At 32.3% G+C, this 19339-nt stretch overlaps 2 protein-coding genes and 1 long non-coding RNA gene across 3 annotated transcripts; 2 read left to right on the plus strand and 1 right to left on the minus strand.

Moving 5' to 3' along the window:
* The first annotated feature begins 1942 nt into the window (after positions 1–1942).
* LOC130469518 (uncharacterized) lies at positions 1943–9794 on the plus strand. Its single transcript, XM_056838862.1, has 3 exons — positions 1943–2382; positions 8782–8883; positions 9531–9794. The coding sequence occupies exons 1-3, from the start codon at positions 2239–2241 to the stop codon at positions 9792–9794; spliced, it is 510 nt and encodes a 169-aa protein (XP_056694840.1). The 5' UTR covers positions 1943–2238.
* A 1978-nt stretch (positions 9795–11772) lies between these two features.
* Positions 11773–14374, minus strand: LOC130469683 (uncharacterized). The gene is made up of 2 exons (XR_008930046.1): positions 13878–14374; positions 11773–12131 (listed from the first exon to the last, which is right to left on the minus strand). It is a non-coding gene; the product is annotated as an uncharacterized lncRNA (long non-coding RNA).
* Positions 14375–14572: 198 nt separating this feature from the next.
* LOC130469519 (protein FAR1-RELATED SEQUENCE 5-like) lies at positions 14573–17993 on the plus strand. Its single transcript, XM_056838863.1, has 6 exons — positions 14573–14700; positions 15736–15816; positions 15926–16205; positions 16335–16844; positions 16990–17154; positions 17477–17993. Exons 1-6 carry the CDS (start codon positions 14595–14597, stop codon positions 17991–17993), a joined length of 1659 nt encoding a protein of 552 aa, XP_056694841.1. The 5' UTR covers positions 14573–14594.
* The last annotated feature ends 1346 nt before the right edge of the window (positions 17994–19339 follow it).

Consider the following 19339-nt stretch of genomic DNA (forward strand, 5'->3'; position numbering starts at 1 on the left):
TGTTTTTTTTAAGTCATGTGATTTAAATAGAAGTATATATGAGTCAAAACTCTCAATAACCTATTCAGGCTTGGACTTGGACTCGGAAAAAACTCATTCATGTTCATTTATTTAGTAAGAGAACCGATCGAGCTTGAACAAATTTTGAATCTCGTTAAGTAAACGAGTTTGAACATGAACATATGCATGCTAGTTTATTTATTTTCATGAACAAACTCGTTTGTTGATATTTTATAATCAAAAGTATTACCATGTATATTTTTTTATAAATAAAAAACATATTTTTACTTTTAACTAAGAAAATTGAGTAGCTCAAAGTGTGGAGCTCTAAAACTTGTTTGTCAAATGGGCCTTTGTTAGCCAAAAAATGCAAAACATGCATTTTAGAAAACCTCGGTAAATTAAGGGTGGATTTTTTAAAACACGATATATGTGGTGAATTTTTTAAAATCTCATTAGAATAATTAACGTAGGATTAACTAGTTTTTGATTCCGGGCGATACACCGGGTTATTATATGAAAAATCATATTTATGCCATTACATACAAAAAACGTGATTAAATGCATATATTATTATTTTTTCTTCACTATTTTGTTATTTGTTATATTTTGTTTGGAAAGAAAGAAATCAAATATGACATATAGCTTGGTGGATAAGTCTTTATTGTTTGAAACTTGAGGTCGGGAGAGCGCCACATGGAAGATGAACTTGATTGTAAAAGCCTTTTAATATATAGTATAAATCTCAATTACATAAGAGAAGAGGGGAGGGGTATTTCAGTAATCCCATTTTTGGTGTCCCCAATCAAAAATACTAATATACCCTCAGCTCTTCACAATTACATATTGGTAAAATTGTGAAGGGCATTATATAAAGGAACAACTGAAGTCTCTTTAGTAATTATGATTTTCGTGTCCCCCCATGTAAAAGAAGAAAATACCCCACCACAGTTCTACAGTTTAATTGTACTACATACCTAATTTGATTGAAATAATGTAACGCCCAAAATCAAGAATATGGGCCCATTAGCTGTATTACCAGTTTTACCAAAGAATAAAATCCTCTCTATCTCAATTACTAAAGTTAGTGTTGATTGAGAGATTAAATCAGGAAAGAAATGAAAATTAGGAAAAGAAAACATTACAATTATTACAATTCCCAAATGAAACGAAAATTATTACAGACCAAGATAAGAATAATACAGCAGAAACCAAAAACATTCAAAAAATCTCCAGAAACCAAAAAACATTCAAAAATCTCCAGAAACCAGAAGAAGAAGAAAATTTCCAGAAATCAGAAGACAAAAAACCTCTCCCTTACTGCAAATCTACTGCCGCACTGATTCTCAGTAGAAAACTAGAAGAAATCAGTTCTCAGAAGAACCACATCACCATTCTTTCTTCTTGAAGTCGCTCCCACACATAAGTACACTTTTCGTACGAATCCTTGCAAAAAAATACAAAAAGATTAAACAATTTTTTTTATAATAATAATTCATGAATTTTAATACATAACCATAAAGAAACAAACATTAAACAATTAATTTTTTAACAAATTCGTGAATTTCTAATTTAATTGTATGGACATATTCAACTTCAAGGTTAGAGGCCTTAGAGCCATTAAAATCTGTGTATGCATAAAAATACAAGGAATATTGTACGCATAACAATTAAATTTTTATGTATATAAGACTATATATAACATAAAAACATAAATTAAATTCATGAATTTTTATGCATAAAACAAATGTTCTTTTCTAATATTGTTGCGTTTATTTATTTTGCAGATTTCAAAATATAAGGTATGTAATTATCATGTTTATATAGATTTTAATTAATTATTTTATATTTTAATTCATGCATTTGGTTAAATAATCTCTGATAATTTTTTTAATTTTTAATTGCAGATTTCAACACAGAAGGTATGTGTATAGGGGTTTGGGAGAGTGCATTAACTTCTGTTTGGGAGAAGAGGGGAGGCTATTAACTTCTGAAAAGACAATAACATAAATTTGTGTTATTAGAATTATGATTTAAAATATAATTGACTAATGCAGATTTTAATTGGGGTTTGAAGTTCATAAATAGATACAACGACCACCGACATATGGTAAATTCGTAATTTTTAAAATCTGGAAGAAAAACTAAACCACTCATCTTTCTGATCTTTGCTTTGCCAAGTTAAATCTGAGTTTTTTTTTGCATTTTTTTTGTTACATTTATGAGTACTCTTGCCAGATGGGTTTGCATTTTTTTTTGTTAAAGTATGTAAATCAAAAATCTGAAATAAATTATGGTTTTGCAGGTTATAATTTCGGTTTTAAGTTCGATTTTAAGTTGGGTGTTAAGTTCATCAAGGCATACAATAAACAATGGCATAAGGTATGTGGCCAATCAATCTCTTAAACAAAATAGTAATATGCATGCTTTTTATTGATTTTAATTAATTATTAAAGATTAATTTTCATGCTTTTAATTGAATAAGTTGTTATTTGATTTTAAAATACCCTTCTCAGTTTTAATTATCAAGTAACTCCGTTAAACATGTGTTCTATAAAATTAAAAATTGATTATTACATCTAGGTATAACTTATAAATAGCGAAAGGGAAAAAAATACTTAAGGTGTACATGCGTTTATTGATTTTAATTAACTATTACAGATTTTAAATCATGCGTTTAATTACATAGAACGAAAAGAAAATCATTAAATTTGATTCTAACTAAATCAATAAATCAACCCATAACAACATACAATTATCACATTTGATCCAATAAAACCCAATAGTCTCATGGAAAACAGCAAAATCAGATGAACAAATAAATTAATAACATTAATCCCCTGCATAAACAAAACCCCAATTCAAAGTACTCCTACTATTACTCACAATCCCAATTTGAAATAAAGACAATACACCCTAAAATTTATAAAACCCCAAACTTCACCCTTATTGTTAATACCCACAACTCCAATCTACACTTACTATACGAACCACAGATACCCACTGAAACCATCTAATCGAATCTGCTAAAACCAAAAATAAAACATCAATAAAATTGAAATTAAAATCAGAATATAACCCCAACTTTTTAAGCTATAATCTTAAGTCCATTAAAACATGTCTTAAACCCTAACCAACCATAATATCTTCCAAAAATAAATTAAACAAAAAAAAGTATCACTGTTATCACCAAATTAAAACATTTCAAAGATCTCTTGAGATTTTATGCATCACTGTTCTCTAACATATAATAGAGATAACAAAATCACATCACTGTTAATCAAATTGTTAAAGCTTAAACAAATTGTTAAAGCTTAACAACATACAGTCACTTCCTAAAGCTATTCAATTTTAATTTGTGAAGACCTATACACAAATTGTTCAGATAGTTAATTAATCCAAGTTCGGCAAGCAGTTCAGATATTCGGTCAAATTTGAACACTCGCAATTCATGATAACATCACTGTATGAAATTTGGACACTCACCACGTTATGATTAATTAGTCTAATTTAACATCACTGTGATAACACTTGCAATTCATCAAATAGTCCAATTTTTAAATACACAAAATGAAATTCAATCAAATCTAAAAATTTGATCATAATTGTCAAACAATTTCAATAAATATTTAGTCAAATTTGATCATAATTGTAAGACAATTTCAATAAAGATCATAGTTTCTATCCAAACACTTAGATTTCATCACAACAACACAAATAACAAAGAATAAACCAGCAAACAGTTGTACATTCATCATTAACTAGCTCACCACGTTATGAATATCAAAGACCTATAAGAACTATCTAAACGAATGTTCAAGGGTCCATTCAAGTTGCATGAATCCAAGGTCGGCAAACAATTAGATAGCGATTTTCTGTACTTTTCACAAGGAACATAATTTTCATTAAAACAAATTCAAAGGAAGAAAACACCTAAAATCAACACAACCAGTCAAAGTTGAAGTGGTCACGCACATTTAATAACAAAGATTTATAATAAATATGTTCAAAATAGTAGGGAAAGGGGCTTCATACCATTGGAATTTGCCTAAATCCACAAAACACTAAGTTAAATTGCCTAAAACCATTTTAAATTCGGTTAAAATGAATCTCAAACCTCCCTCAACTCCTTACATTTAGCCACTTAAAACATGGGAAACACATCAAAGGGGTCCTAATTACCACACCAAGAAAAATCAATATAAACCCATAAATCACCAAAGAAAATTGGTATAAATTAACATGCGAAAACACTAAAAAAATGGGAAAAAAAACCTAATTAAAATAAACATCACCCAAAAAATTTAGTACAAATTAAACAAAGAAATTAATACCAGCAAAAAAAAGTTTTCATTTCAGATTTTTAAATTTCGAAAACAAAAGAGAGATATAGCGAAATAAATAAACCTTATATTCCAAATATCAAGCAACGCAGATTGTGGTTACCAATCTATCGCCTCCGCCGTCGCCTCGGACAGCGCCTCGCCCAGTAGAACGCCTCGCCGCCCATCAACCCCGCACCTTTCTCTCCAACGACATGCAAATTAAAAGTTCAAAAAAAAAATAGTTAAGCAATAATTAAGAAAACGAACCCCAATTAAAATTAATAAAGCAACCATTAATCCTTAAAATAAACCCTAAATAACCTGTATTCGCCTTTTTTTTTTTTGCAAAGATCTTCAAACTAAGTGGAAATTTGTATGTAGATTCCCCAGTTTTCATCAAAACAGAGAGAAAGGAAAGAGATAAAGGAAAGATAGGAGGAGAAACAAGCTCAAATAGATTTAAGAAGAGAGAAGAGAACGGCGGAGAGAACGGAGAGAGAAAGAAGAAACAGACTCAAATAGGTTTAAAGGAGAGAGAAAGAGAGCGGCTGCGAGGAAGGAGAGAGATGTTAGCAACAAAATGAAATAGGCTTAGAATAGAGAGAGTTGTTTGTCTTAAATTTCGATAGGAGGTGTGAATGAAATGGGCCGGAAAATTTCCATTTGGGCTTTGAGAACGTAATAGGCCTATTCTCCAAACTTCATTAAACGAAAATTAGTATCTCTTACTAACTTGATAAAAAATACTAAAAGTCATTCTAATAAAATATTCATTTTATTTTTAATTAGAATTTTCGTAATAGCAGAAAAGAAAAATAAAAGACATCAAAATTAATTTTTTATTTTATTTTATATTTTGAATTAAAACTTTGTTTTAGTGGAAAAGAAATTCGATTATAATTTAAGTAAAAACTTGAGGTACTGATCGAGGTAAAAACTAGGTCGTTACTAGTCTCTCCTAATCAAACAAATTACCTTAAATAACCACTAAACACAAGTAAAGCGCTAAGCAAGGGTCGGAATCCACAAGGACTAAGGTGGGCTAATTTATGTTAATCGAACAACAAGCTAGGTCGGAACGAGGTTTTGGAAAATCTACTAGACTAAAACTAATTAAACTAAACTAAGAAATCAAAAGTAAATGAGATTAGGGGATGGGTCAAACAACAACAAATCATGGATTAAACCTAAGAGTATTAAAAACGGGAAAGATTCACAAGCACTACATGAATAAGCGTTGAATTCACAATTAGCTCCAACCACCTCCCGGTGCGCGAACAATTTCCCTAAGCATCAAGGACGAACTCTCGTTCTACCCTATCATACCCGAGGTAAATCAAAATTTCAATTCAACCAAATAATCAAGTTTAGGTCTTTAATCCCTTTCCAACCAGGGGCGGATCTTTGTTGTGGCTGGGGTAGGCCTGGCCCCCGGCCGAAAAATTTTGTAGTATATTTTTAGTTACGCCCCCCTAAAATTTGTGTATAATTGTACAATTATATAGTATATTGCTTAATTTGTTCTACCGGCCTCCCTCCTAAAACCACTCAAGGTCCGCCACTGTTTCCAACCCAACTAGACTACTCCAAACAATCATAGAACACTTATTGATCAAGTTAAATGCAACATGTATTGGAAATGCCTAAACATGTAATAATTTAATCATGAAAATCCCTAATTCCAATCACAAACACCCAAACCAATCAATGTTGAGTTTTCGCCAAACCCTAATCAATAAACTACTCCATAATCATAAAAACAAGAAATTTATAGAAATTAACAACTAAAAACATGGTTCTAAACAATAATAACAACTAAACTAAACATGAATCATTAAGCTAAACAAAAATAATTAAACTAATTAAAACAATAAATGAAAACAATAAATAAGGAGAGCGAGTAAGAAATTGCTCATTGATTAATTGGTTGATCATTTCATACAAGTTGTCACCCTTGAATTTCAAAAGCCCCAATTTCATTGATAATTTCTCACTTTTCTCTCTCTAAAAGAACTAAGCATAAACCCTAAAAATGAGAGAAAAACCTAATTATTTACATGGTAATTTGTCATGACCCCAAATATTGGGTATTTATATTACAAGTTAAAAGAAAATAAATAAAAAAGGAAAAGAAAAATAAGGAAAAAGAATTAAAACCAAATGAAAAGGGATTAAAGCAAAAAGAAAAAGAAAAAAAGATTAAAAAAAAAGGAAAATAAAAAGAACTAAAAACCCCCCCCAAACCCATCAAAATAATCAGACCCCCCATTTACAAGTCAGGCCCACGAATTGTAAAAGAAGAAAAAACAAAGTCAGACCCCCTTATTTTTGTCTTCTTCGTTTCGTCTTCGTGCTCCTCCTTCAGCCCTCCATCCTCATCAATCATCATAAATCATCCTCCATCATCCATCATCACCGTCGATCCTCAACAACAACGATCATCGCCGTCATCACCCAATACAATCCCACGGCCCAAATCACTACTTATCATCATCAAATCGTGACCGTAGAATTTCATTAATTCCGTACATATTTGAGCGCTCAAATGTTCGGTCGAACATTAATGGAGGTTCGGGCGAACCCGTTTCTAGTTTGGGCGAACATACGGTGGGTTCGTCCGGACCCGACCATGTCAGGAACTTCAAAAATTCGGGTTCGGCCAAACTTAATACGGGTTCGACCGAACCCAATTGCTCTGTTTTTTCCTCTATTTTGCGGGATGATTTTTAACTGTTTTGGGTTAATTTTGGTGTTTGTTGTTGCGATTGATGTTGATGGTGGTGCGAATTGGTATAGGGGAGGAGTTATGGGCTGCAGGTGGTGGTGTTGCGGTGTTGATGTTTGGAGGCTGCGAGTGGTATACAGTGAGGTGGGTCGTTGTTGTGAGGCGAGAACGCAGCTGCTTGCTGCTGACAGGGAAGAGGGTGTTTGGTATTGCTGTGGTGTAGGATAGGAGATGGAGTGGTGTAGGATAAGTAGTTGGTGGTGAGATGGAAGGAAAAGGCAGCAAATAAAAGTTGGGCTTTAGCAAATCTTGGGCCCAAAACACCTATCAAGATTCAAGAGGGACAAAAGAACTTGATTTTGACTCGCAAATCATCCCGATCTTGAAAACGCGTGCCTACAAAAATAATCAAAATAGAGTCAAAGACGAGTCAAAGACGAGGGGAGAAAGAAAATAAGATAAATAAATAAATAAATAATAATAATAATAATAAGAAAATAAAAATAAAAATAGAAAATTAATAACGAAAACTAAAAGAATTAAACTATAAAATTATAAAACAAATAAAATAAATAAATTACGGAATTAAGATCTAAAAACTAACAAAAATAGCTAAAAACGCTTAACTAAGATATAAATAATTAAAATAAGAAATTAAGGGAAATAAAGACTAGAAATACTAGAAATAGAATAAAACGACTCAAATGATGCATAAATCACTACCCTATGAGTGACATAAATGTCACTCATCAGGTACCTTTAATGCTTTTGAGAAATTCATGGGTGCTACATCCACCAATCGGAGATTTTAATCCTGAACATTCGTATACGGTTGGTTATGTGTTGCATATCGATTGGGCGGAGGAGTGCATGTGGTTAAACAAATATATTGCGAACAAAAGAAGAAAGTGATACTTACTATTTTATATGTTTAATAACCTTAATTCAGTACTTCAATTTTGATTTTTCGATGGGATATGTTAGTTATAACAAAATAATGTTAAGTTTTTTAATAGCTTTAATTGGTCATAAGATTTGATCATTCGTCAGTAAGGCTACGAGTATTGTATGACCTCAATATCACAAAATATGGACTTTGCAAATGAATTTTAGTGCCTAATATTTGTAAAATTTCACACGCATCGCGTGCATAAAATACTAGTACTTCTAATATTAATAGAATCCTAAGTCTCCTAGTATTTTATCTTAACATATCTCCTTACACCTTCCTAAGTTCTTCTCTCTCTATATTCTGGAAAACCTTCTTATTTTTACGGTATGGTATTCGATCTCGTGATCTTAATCGCTTCGTCTTCCTCTTTCATTTATGATCCCCAGAATTAATAGAAAATTAATTTACTAATGGAAACAAATATTTTATTACCTAATTAGGACAAATAGTATCAAATCATACCATAATTTGGAAGATTATATCATAAAAAAAAATTATACTCTGTATAATGTCTTGATTATGATTGAAAATATAAGTTTTGTCAATTTGGTCAAATTAGTCTACCCAAACTAACCTGGCCCAACTGAGAAACTGGGTCATGGGCCGAATTTTTAACCCAATAGGCAATGTCGTATCATACAGTATTAGCCCTTAATATATAATGTATTTGAGCAGCCTCCCGAGTTATTTAGTTCGATCAACAAATATTTGATCAAATCGTATGACAATACAATGTACTCAATGTTTAAATTTTTTTTTTTTTTGAATTTTTTTTCTAGGTGCTAGTTCTCTGTTTGGTAGCAGTTCTAGCCATTTCCGAAGTGATGGGGCAGCCACCCCACACCATCCTAGCCGAGGAGGTTCGCAGCCACCACGAAAAGGTTGACCGCGTGTGCTACAAATACAATGTCGATTATCAATATTGTAATTAGCAGTGTTGTTGTATTTTAGAACTTCTGTATGGGAATTTACTGTTACTGCTCAGGAAACAAGGCCAAGTTCCAGCTCGAGACCCCAACCCCATAATCATCATAATGGGCTTGAGATGGTCTAGTCATTAGCAGTCTCGTTGGCTTCGTTCTTTTCACCTTAATCTTATTACTTATTAAATTAGATCAGAAAATCAATTCAGACCAGAAAAAGCAAAAAGCACTCGGGAGTTTAATATTTTAAAATATAGGTATCATATTTGTGTAATATATGTGCAATATGTGTATAAAATATAATATATTTAAGCAACCTCCCAAGTTTATTTCATATGTTATTATGGAGGATAAATCTCTTTGAAACTCCCTTATAATCTCTTAACTATTGATCTCCAGTTGAAACGAAGTTTTTTTTTTGTAATATTATAACGTGTTACAGAGTATTCAATTGTTTACAAATAATGTTTATGTCGCATTCTTGCAATAGAGAAAGTACAAGTTGAATAAATAAATAAAAAGTGAAATATTTGGGCAAGCCGTTTGACAATACAATTTACTCAATGTTTAAATATATTTTACTTTTTTGTGAAAAATATTTCCAGGTGCTAGTTCTTTTTCTTGTAGCCATTTCTGTAGTGATGGGACAGCCACCCCACACCTTCCCGGCCAAGGAGGCTCCCGACCGCGAAGAAAAGGTGGACCACACCCCACTCGTCTTAGTTACGGCTATTTGTAGTCTCCTGATGTTTGCAGGATTGACTATGTATATCCGCTGCCGCTGCTGCTGCTGCTCTTCGAGAAGAGAGGCCCATCCTCCAGCCCAACACCCTCAAGCCTATAATCAAAATGGGCTTCAGATGGTTTAGAGTTAGAGATAGAAAAAATTCAAACCAGACCTGACTGGATCAGAAACTAGAATGGACTTGTGTAATTCACTTTGTTTTCCTAAATGGACTTGTGTGCGATCTTTTAGTTGTTTTAATTGACTCTTTCAATTGTGTTGTGGTTAATTAATTTTCGTATTTTGTGTTTTCATCTCAAATTTTAATGTTTATTTTCAAATTTTCATATTGCTTTCTTTCTAAATTATTATTTAAATGTTGAATCACAACAATCAACTATTACTTAGCAATACCAATTATGTCTTGGCCTAGTGGTTACGACTGAGGGCCTGTGTACAATAGGTCTCAGGTTCGAATTCCCCCGTCCTCATTTGTTCGTACCAAAAAAAAACTATTACTCAGCAATACTCGGTACTATGTTTGTTGAAAAAGAATGGGCGGAAGTACAACAACATAATATGTTAGCATGACAATCATTCATAATATGCCAGCTCATTATCCACCAAACAGTATAGTAAGTTTAAGGGTTTAAAACGAAGAATATAAGCACACATACTTTTTTTCTATAATCAAAGGTATAGCAAATATAACTGGTATCACAGGGTAATAAGGTTGTATTTTCGAGTATCCAAGTGTCGAGTGTCGGTGTGTCAGGCACGTTTTGGAAACGGTTTATATTTTTGAAGTGTCCGTGCATCATAGAATATAAGCACAGGATCAACAACTTTTATAGTGGCACAAAAAATTGGCCTAAGTTTGGCCCAACCCGACATGATACGCTGATTTTTTTTGCTCATGACCCTCTATTTTGGTCCGGAGTAGCAGTTTTGGGAACAAAATCGGCCCAAAGTTTGTATATCAACCCGACATGATGGATTGAATCCAGCCAAGGCTTGACCCGACCCGAACCCAAATCAAACTCTCCTTTTGACCTAAACCAACACGATGGGCTGAATCTTTCTAAATTATTTTCGAAAATGTTTGGATTAAGTGATTAACCTTTATGTGTGAGCCATTAGAATCACACCAATTAACTATTACTCGCAATACTCTGTACTGTTTTTACGTTGGCATGAACAATCATTCATATTTCATAGCAGCTCAATATCCACCAAAGTGTGGTAAGGTTAGTAAGGTTTGGTCCAACCCGCATAATAGGCAGAGTTTTTGTCACAAACCCAACCCAAAGCCCATTATTATAGTCTGAAATAGCGGGTTTTGGCAACCCGGAATTTGACATGGCCCAACATGATTGGCTGATTTTTTGGTCACGACCTAACTCAAACTCGCCTTTTGACCCGGTCCGAGATGATGGGCTGAACCTTTCTAAATTATTTAAAAAATGTTTGGATTAACCTCTATGTGTGAGCCATTAGAATCACAACAATTATGCTTTAATTATCATTATCACAGTTTTACCAAAATATAAGTTATGGCATGTTCGATTGCAAATGGATCGAGATGCACGTGGGCAAGAGCTCTACACCCATAATCAGAGACGGGGAGGTTTGGGAGGTTTGAGAGTTGCAAAATTACCATGGAGTTAGAGAGGTGAGAGAAAAGGTGATGCAGTTGAGAGGTGAGTGAGGGTGTGCGCTCAAACTCATTGAATTTCTGGGGTTTGGAACGAACGCTTGGGGTTAGATTAGGGATGAGGGTATTTCCGTCTATTCCTAGTGGACACAAAAAGCGTATTTACTCATTTACCCTCAAATGTTCCTTTATATAATAGAGATAAATCTCTATTACATAAGGGAAGAGGGGAGGGGTATTTCAGTAATCCCACTTTTGGTGTCCCCAATCAAAATACTAATATACCCTCAGCTCTTCACAATTACATATTACTATTTAATGGTAATCCCCAATCACAAAAGTTCAACGCATATAACATGCAATTATTCCACGGCAAAACAAAAAAGTCAACAACATTTAATCTGTCGCAACTCGCAAGTAAGAAAGTAAATTCCAAAGTCAAAAAAAATAAAAAAAATTTAGTAACAACTGTAAATCAAAGCCTGCAATCTCTCCCATTTTCCTTGAAAGAAGGAATTATAGTTATTACACAATCTTTGTAAAATTCCTCTGTTACAAATCTCTCCGTAAAAGTCCAAATAACATTCCAAATTATTAAAATTGTACAAAATCTAAAAGTTCAAAATACGGAGAAACAAAATAAATCTTCTTTCTTTTGCCAATTTAATTTAATGTATTCTGCTGTGATTGATAATTCGCAAAAATAAACAGTAAGTCTAAGCAATTCAAAGAAAACAAAACAGAACAAATCAAACAAACATAATTTTGTGTTCATCCCCAAAAGCTCCATCAGCGTTGCCGCGCGATACATGTAAGTATTCTCTTCTCCTAAAACAAAAATAGATTAATTACATTATCAACTAAATAATTCATGATGACATAGCTGATAGTCTAATAAATCAATTATAATGCGAAAAAGTAGTGGAGTTCTAAAAAATTTGTTTAAGAATATAAATATTACACTTGAGTCGATTTTTATGCATATTTTATAGTTCGCCATTGCATTAACTTTCAAAAAAAGAAGTTTATTGAGTGATATGCAATAAAAGTAATGCGTGATATGCAATACATTATTGAGTTTCATTTGCAGATTTTATACGCAGTAGTTTTTTAAAAATACAATAAAATTTAGCTTTTTGTAAAATGGAACTCACGTCAAAATCAATAAGCCAAAAGCCAAACATCCAGAACCTTCAAAAACTCCAATTCCCCCACAATTCTCATTATTAGCCTTCAAAAACACGGTCTAGCAAAAATACTTTTATAACCAACTACTATTTCTTATCTTTTTTTGCCTTTGGATATACCAGTGAGCCGATTATACCTCTTCCAAACAAATAAACATGTGAAAAGGAGAATCTCTTCCTGTTTCATAACAATGACGGCTACCACTAATACGAACAAAATTGCAAATCTTCAAAGAGAAACAACGTACTCCCTATGTATTTATTTAAGGATACACTTGCTTTTTTCGGCCATATTTATTTAAGAGATACACTTGCCATTTTTAGTTACTTATCAACCCCACCATCTAATTAAATAATCTATGTACACCCCACCCCCACCTCCCACCCCTAAAATGACATGGTCCCCACTTATTTTACTTATTAAAATATCAACCCAACCCCACTGTATCTCTTAAATAAATACGGAGGGAGTACAACATATATATATTATCCCAATCATAAAAAATACACACCAAACAGGGGGTTAAAGTATAAATCAACCAAACTTGATTATATACACCTCATCTTCTTGAACTTGATTATTAATTTTAATTTGTTCTTCTAACTATTCTAGCTCAAGCTGCAACTCTTCCAATCATCTAATAACATCATCAACATTTTATACATGCTCCACAAATCCATACTAAAGTTGCAAATAAGTTAATAGAATTACTACCATTAATGTGGAATTGCCCAGAACATAAGAAAAATGCAATCAGCAAGTGATGCAATTCACCATCTTTCATTTTAATTGAACAAATTCAAAGTAGTAACCCATTGTGATGGATTTTTTCTAATTCCTTAAATCAATCCATTCTCAAATTGTACTTGACTAACCAAACTTAAATAAAAGTTGATAGAGAACAAAAGTATAGGGGAGAAATAAATATGGAGTAACATGCTTCATTACTCAATTTATATGTTTTAAACATAAATATTTCTTTTTTTATATATTGATGTTAAAGTGTGTAATTCTCTATTTGTGATAACATCATCAACAGTTCAACACCATCACCACCTTCATTACTCAACTTAAACCCTTCGATCTTCTCCTCTTCGACACCACAAATCAACCTAGAGACAAAACTCAAAATGTCTTTAGAAATCATTACAGAACCAACTTCAATAAGAAAAAAAAATAAAGGACTACACACTGTTACTAAACATAATATAAAGTAAATCAGACGAATCAGAATTATTATTAAAAAAAACAAAAAAAAATCACACATAACAATTCATCAAGAAAATTCACCCAAAATATCAGAAACAAAAACAATAAACATTATGTAAAGCTTCGAAATCAAAAGATTAAGACATGCAATTATAAATTTCATAAACCATCACCTACATTCAAGGCAAGAAATTTATAATCAAAATCATCGCCATCGTCGACGGAGAAACGTGAGACAAAAGCCCTAATAATACGAAAATAGAAGAATGATATATTGGTTTTCCAATTTGTTTGCCGCCTATTACCGATTTTTTCATCTAACGCTTTCTTAGAAATTGAATTCCAGGTCTGGTGCTTTAAACCCCAATTGCATCATCAAAGCTAACGGGCAATACCTAGACGGATCGAATCTGAAAACTAGAGGAATTATTCATAGCTAGGCGTTGTGGTCGGCCCGATTGACGGAGAAGGAAAAAGTTAGATATTTGGTAGGAGAGAGATTGCGGTGATAAATGTGGGAGGAGAGATGTATGTGATATTGTGATGAGATATTAGAGAGTACTCCGTACCAAGATAATGCTGAGAGGAAAAGGGTTGATAATTAAGCAATTTCGATGGTGCAGGCGTGTGCACCTAGATCTAGTTGTACCGGGATTAAAACGCAAACATTTTAAAACAAAACGCGTATTTTCATTAATTCTGCAGTTAAAAAGAACAAGTCTCACAATATAAAAGAACATCATGTGCTCTGTTCTTCCCTGTTTAGTTTTCGCGATTTTTTTTGTTGTTCGCTCCTTTTTATATGTCTGGGCTTCATAATTTTGAATTCAAAAAGTGTGAATAGGAGAGAGAAAGCTTACATTTGTGCATAAATTTTTTTAGAGAGAGAAACTGATGGAAAATTCTCAAATATTCCATGATTTCTCTGTTTCAACATCAATTTCGAATGATTCTTCTTCTTGTCATCTGAATTCTTCAGCTGAAAATCAGAGTTACGAAGGTATTCTTTCAATTTGTAATAACGAGTTGCATTTTTCTTTGATTTTATGATTTCGATTTCATAATAATCGTACTTTTTATGTTTTTTGTGATTGTAATTAGTTTGATTAATTTAATTTTGAATCTCATTCTTCGTTGATTTTGGTGATTGTTGATAATGAAGGTTACGAATTGGTTTTCTCGTTGATTTCGCATTTATTTCATTTATGTGGTGAAACTGATTCTGTAATAACTATTATATTTAAGGAATATACGTTGATTTTGTCTGTTTGCAGAAAAGAACATTGTATCATTTCAGAAGAACATTTTTCAGTATCAAATGAACATGTTTAGAATACGTATTGAGACGTTCCTTTTTATTATATTTAGCTTTTCAAATAAACACTGATTGTTCTTTATTGATTGTTCTTTTAACTCTTCATTGATTGTTCTTTAAGTCATAGTGTTCTTTTCGGTCACCTTTTGTGTTCGTTTACTCTATTTTATTGTTCATTTTAATAGTTACTGTTCCTTTGATTCTTTATTGGTTTTTTTATTATATCTGCACGGATTGTTCTTTTATGTTTTTATGAGTTTACATTGTTCTTTTGATTGACAAAACTGATTGTTGATAATTATGCCGATATTGTTCTTTTAGGTTTTAATGTGTTCTTTTGATTGACAAAACTGATTGTTCTTTTAACTGTTTATTGATTGTTCTTTTAATGCGTAGTGTTCTTTCCAGTCTAGTTGGAGTGTGTAATTTACTCTTGATGCATTGTTCTTTTCTAATAGGTACTGTTGTTTTTTATTCTTTATTGGTTGTTCTTTTATATCTGCCCAAATTGTTCTTTTAAGTTTTAATGTGTTCTTTTGATTGACTAATTGATTGTTCTTTTAACTCTTCATTGATTGTTCTTTTCATGCCTAGTGTTCTTTTCAGTCTACATGGATTGTTCGTTTACTCTTGGTGCATTGTTCTTTTTAATGGCTACTGTTCTTTTAAGTTCTTTTGTTCTTTTCTTTTTCTGATTTTTTTTATTTTATAAATTTCCAGATATATTAAATAATGCAGTTAATAATTCAGAACAAAATGATGCTAATGAGGATCCAGAATCCTATGTGGTTGTTGGCCAAGGTACATGAATTGTACTTTTACTTGTTTATCACAATGTTCGTTTACGTCTTGTGTTTGTTCCTTTATCATACTTATGATGTTCTTTGTGTTCTTTTTTATCGTCATGCAGATTTTGAAGAACCAGTTTCATTAGAGGGAAGTGTAGTTAAGGATGATGATGAGGCGTATGAGTTATACAACAGTCATGCATTTAGGAATGGTTTTGGTACTAGGAAGGGTAAAAAGGAGTATAGAAGTGGTACTAGAATAGTTCGACAACGGTTTTTTGTTTGTGCATACGAGGGGTTTAAAAATCCAGATGGTGTTGTGCCTAAATCCTTTAAAAAAATTGATAGGAGAACTGGATGCAAGGCTTCAGTTCAGTTTGATGTTGATAAGAAAACTGGAGTGTAAGTTCTTTCTAAACATTCCCGTCTGCATAACCATTCAATGGTTCCTGCTAATAAGAGACACCTTATTAGGTCACATAGGCACATTTCAAAAGAACAATTGGCTTTTCTTACTACTTTTACTTGTAGTGGCACGAAGCTTGCTAATGTTCTTAGAGCTATGAGGAAAGAAGTTGGTGGTGAGGCGAATTTAGGGTTCACTGTTCCTGATGCGTATGATGCTGTTTTGGCAGAGAAGAAGAAAAAGTTGGATGGTTGTGATTCAAATCAGTTGATCAGATGGTTCGCTATGAGGCAAGCTAAAGAACATGATTTTTATTATGATTTTCAATTGAATGAAGAGAATCAGTTGATCAATTTTTTTTGGAGAGATGGAAGAATGCGGTCTGATTATGAAGCTTTTGGTGATTTATTGATTCATGATACAACTTATCGTACTAATAAATACGATATGATTTGTGGGCCTTTTGTTGGAATGAATCTTCACACTCAAAATATCATGTTTGGAGTGGGTTTTATATTGAATGAGAAGGCAGGTACTTTTGACTGGCTTTTTAATTCTTTTTTGACTTCAATGGGAGGGAAGCAACCTGTGACTATCATGACTGATCAATCTTCTGCCATGGACAAGGCTATAAGGTAAAGTTCTTTTAGGTTGTTTGTATGTTCGTTCATCAAACACTTTTGTTCTTTTGTATTTTTGTACTATTTTTTATGTTCTTTTTCTTTTGTCTTTCTGTTTAGTTTATATTTTTATCTATTTTTTTGGTTTATGGTTTTTTAGGGAAGTGTTTCCAAAATCGAGGCATCGTTTGTGTACATGGCACATTGGGGAAAATGCTGTTGTAAACATCAAAGGTGTTATGGCCAAAGAAGGTTTCAAACGTCGGTTTGATTATGTTTTGAAATATACTGACACAGTTGCTGAGTTCGAGCATCATTGGAATAGGTAAAAATTATTTTGCTAATAGACTGATTAGTATTTAAAATTTTGTTTTGTTCTTTTCATTCGACAACATGTTTTTTGTAATGTTAAATAGTGTTCTTTTCATGGTTGATGAAACTTGTTCTTTTAATCTGGTATTTTAATGTTCTTTTCTTTGTTTAATAGAGTCCATACTTCTTGAACTGTGATTGTGTGTACTTTCTTTTCAAGTTTTATTGTACTGTATATTGTTCTTTTTTTGTCTTCATTTGTTCTTTGTTTTACTCAGGGTGTTCGTTTTGTGTCTCTGATTGTTCTTTTGTTCTCCTTGTTTGTTCTTTTGTAGTCTTATGACTGATTACAATTGCAAGACACACAAATGGATAGAGAGGTTATATGATTTGAAAGAGAAATGGTGTCCTGCATATAACAAAGAGTGGTTTTCTGGGGGTATTTTATCTTCTCAAAGGAGTGAGACGACAAATCATTCTATTTCTAGGAGGTTGCATAAAACGAATGGTTTATGTGATTTTTATAAGTGTTTTTTAGATGTAATTGATGAATGGAGAAGTAAGGAGAACAAGGGAGATTATAATTCTTCTACTGGAAATAGATATTACGCATGTGCGGATAACATGTTATGTTTGCATGCGCGGGATGTGTATACCATTGCAATATATTTGATATTTGAGCAACGATTCATCAAAGCAATTGGTTTGAGGTGTCAACGCATTTCCTATGAGTTTCCAGTTTCTAAGTACATTGTTGGGCATCCTACAAAGGATTTTATTAGACATGTTGTGATGTTTAATGAGCAAGAGATGGTTGTTGATTGTACTTGCAAGTCATATGGAGAGATATGAGTTCTTTGTTCTCATATTCTTCGAGTTTTCATTGTCCATAATGTTGAAGAGATTCCCAAACAATACATTATGAAGAGATGGACCAAAAAGGCTATGAACATGATTGTTGAAGAAGGAGAAGATAGAGATAATGAAGTAAGTGTTGTTTCTGCTTCAGTTTGGAGGATGCAAAGCATAAGAAATTGCATTAAAGTTATAAATGAAGCTCAACATTGTCCGGCTGCAAGGAAGCTTATTGATTTGGGTGTGTTGGATATGTCATGCAAAGTGAAGGAGTATATTGGTGGTGTTGAAGGGGATGGTAATGTATCAAACAAGTATGTGCGAGAAGAAACTCTACTTGATGTCATTGAGCCTTCAACAGACACAGTTTTGCCGGATGTTGTTGAACCGATTGCTGAAAAAGTCATTCCAACAATGATTCAAAATCCACCAAAGCGAAAGAGGAAGATTAAGAACGGGACTGAAAAGGCTAATGAGAGGAATGTGAGACCTAAAGGAATTGTTGAGAAGAAACGCAATAAACTGAAAGGTTGGAACAAGAGAAGAGAAAGACATGTTGATAATTTGAGGGAGGAAACTCAGTCTACTGATCAGGTAAACTGTTCTTTTTAAACATTTATTTGTTCTTTTATTACTTTGGAATGTTCTTTTTGTTTATCATTGTTCTTTTTTCCATTTTTATGTTCTATTTATCCTTTTTGTTTATGATCTTTTAGTTTACTTTATTATGTTCTGTTCTTTTTAATAATCTATTTGTTCTTTTATTCCTTTAGTTTGTTCCTTTTGTTTATCATTGTTCGTTTTTCTTTCTATATGTTCTTTTGTCTTTTTGTTTATGTTCTTTTGCTAAACAGTTCATTTTTAAAAAAAACATCTATTTGTTCTTTTAATGTTTATTATGTTCTTTTTTATTATCTATTTTGTTCTTTTTTCTTCTTTATCATGTTCTTTTTTTCCTTATTGTTTCTTTGTTCTTTTTCACTGTATCATAAATTTACCTGTTGGTGGGGTTTTGGTTCATCCAACATCTTCAAATTCACAATTGGAAGCATATGTTCCAGATGATTATTTTGGAGTACACATACAACATTTGTAGATTCATTTACGATTGGTAATATTTTTATTTTTAGTTTGTTGTGTTTTTAATCATTTGTTTTTGTATTCTCAATAATGTTCTTTTACTCTTTTGATGTATATTTTTACGGGCTACTGATGTTTCGCTCAATCAATATTTTGAAATGAGAATTTTTAGTTGTATATATTCTTATTTTTGTTTTGATTTTTGTGCAATTAGGATTGCAAAATTATTGCATAAAGGAGTATATGCTTAAATGTGAAAAGAA

The sequence above is a fragment of the Spinacia oleracea genome, chromosome 3 (assembly GCF_020520425.1).
Source record: "Spinacia oleracea cultivar Varoflay chromosome 3, BTI_SOV_V1, whole genome shotgun sequence".
Classification (NCBI taxonomy): Eukaryota; Viridiplantae; Streptophyta; class Magnoliopsida; order Caryophyllales; family Amaranthaceae; genus Spinacia; species Spinacia oleracea.

What these genes read in the sequence shown, in the direction of transcription:
- LOC130469518 (XM_056838862.1), top strand. Translation starts at nt 2,239, where the DNA reads ATGGGTTTGCATTTTTTTTTGTTAAAGTATGTAAATCAAAAATCTGAA. An exon ending in ACAATAAACAATGGCATAAG is followed by an intron (nt 2,383 to 8,781) that starts GTATGTGGCCAA and finishes TTTTTTTTCTAG; the next exon opens with GTGCTAGTTCTCTGTTTGGT. An exon ending in TTCGCAGCCACCACGAAAAG is followed by an intron (nt 8,884 to 9,530) that starts GTTGACCGCGTG and finishes AAATATTTCCAG; the next exon opens with GTGCTAGTTCTTTTTCTTGT.
- LOC130469519 (XM_056838863.1), top strand. Translation starts at nt 14,595, where the DNA reads ATGGAAAATTCTCAAATATTCCATGATTTCTCTGTTTCAACATCAATT. An exon ending in CTATGTGGTTGTTGGCCAAG is followed by an intron (nt 15,817 to 15,925) that starts GTACATGAATTG and finishes ATCGTCATGCAG; the next exon opens with ATTTTGAAGAACCAGTTTCA. An exon ending in GCCATGGACAAGGCTATAAG is followed by an intron (nt 16,845 to 16,989) that starts GTAAAGTTCTTT and finishes ATGGTTTTTTAG; the next exon opens with GGAAGTGTTTCCAAAATCGA.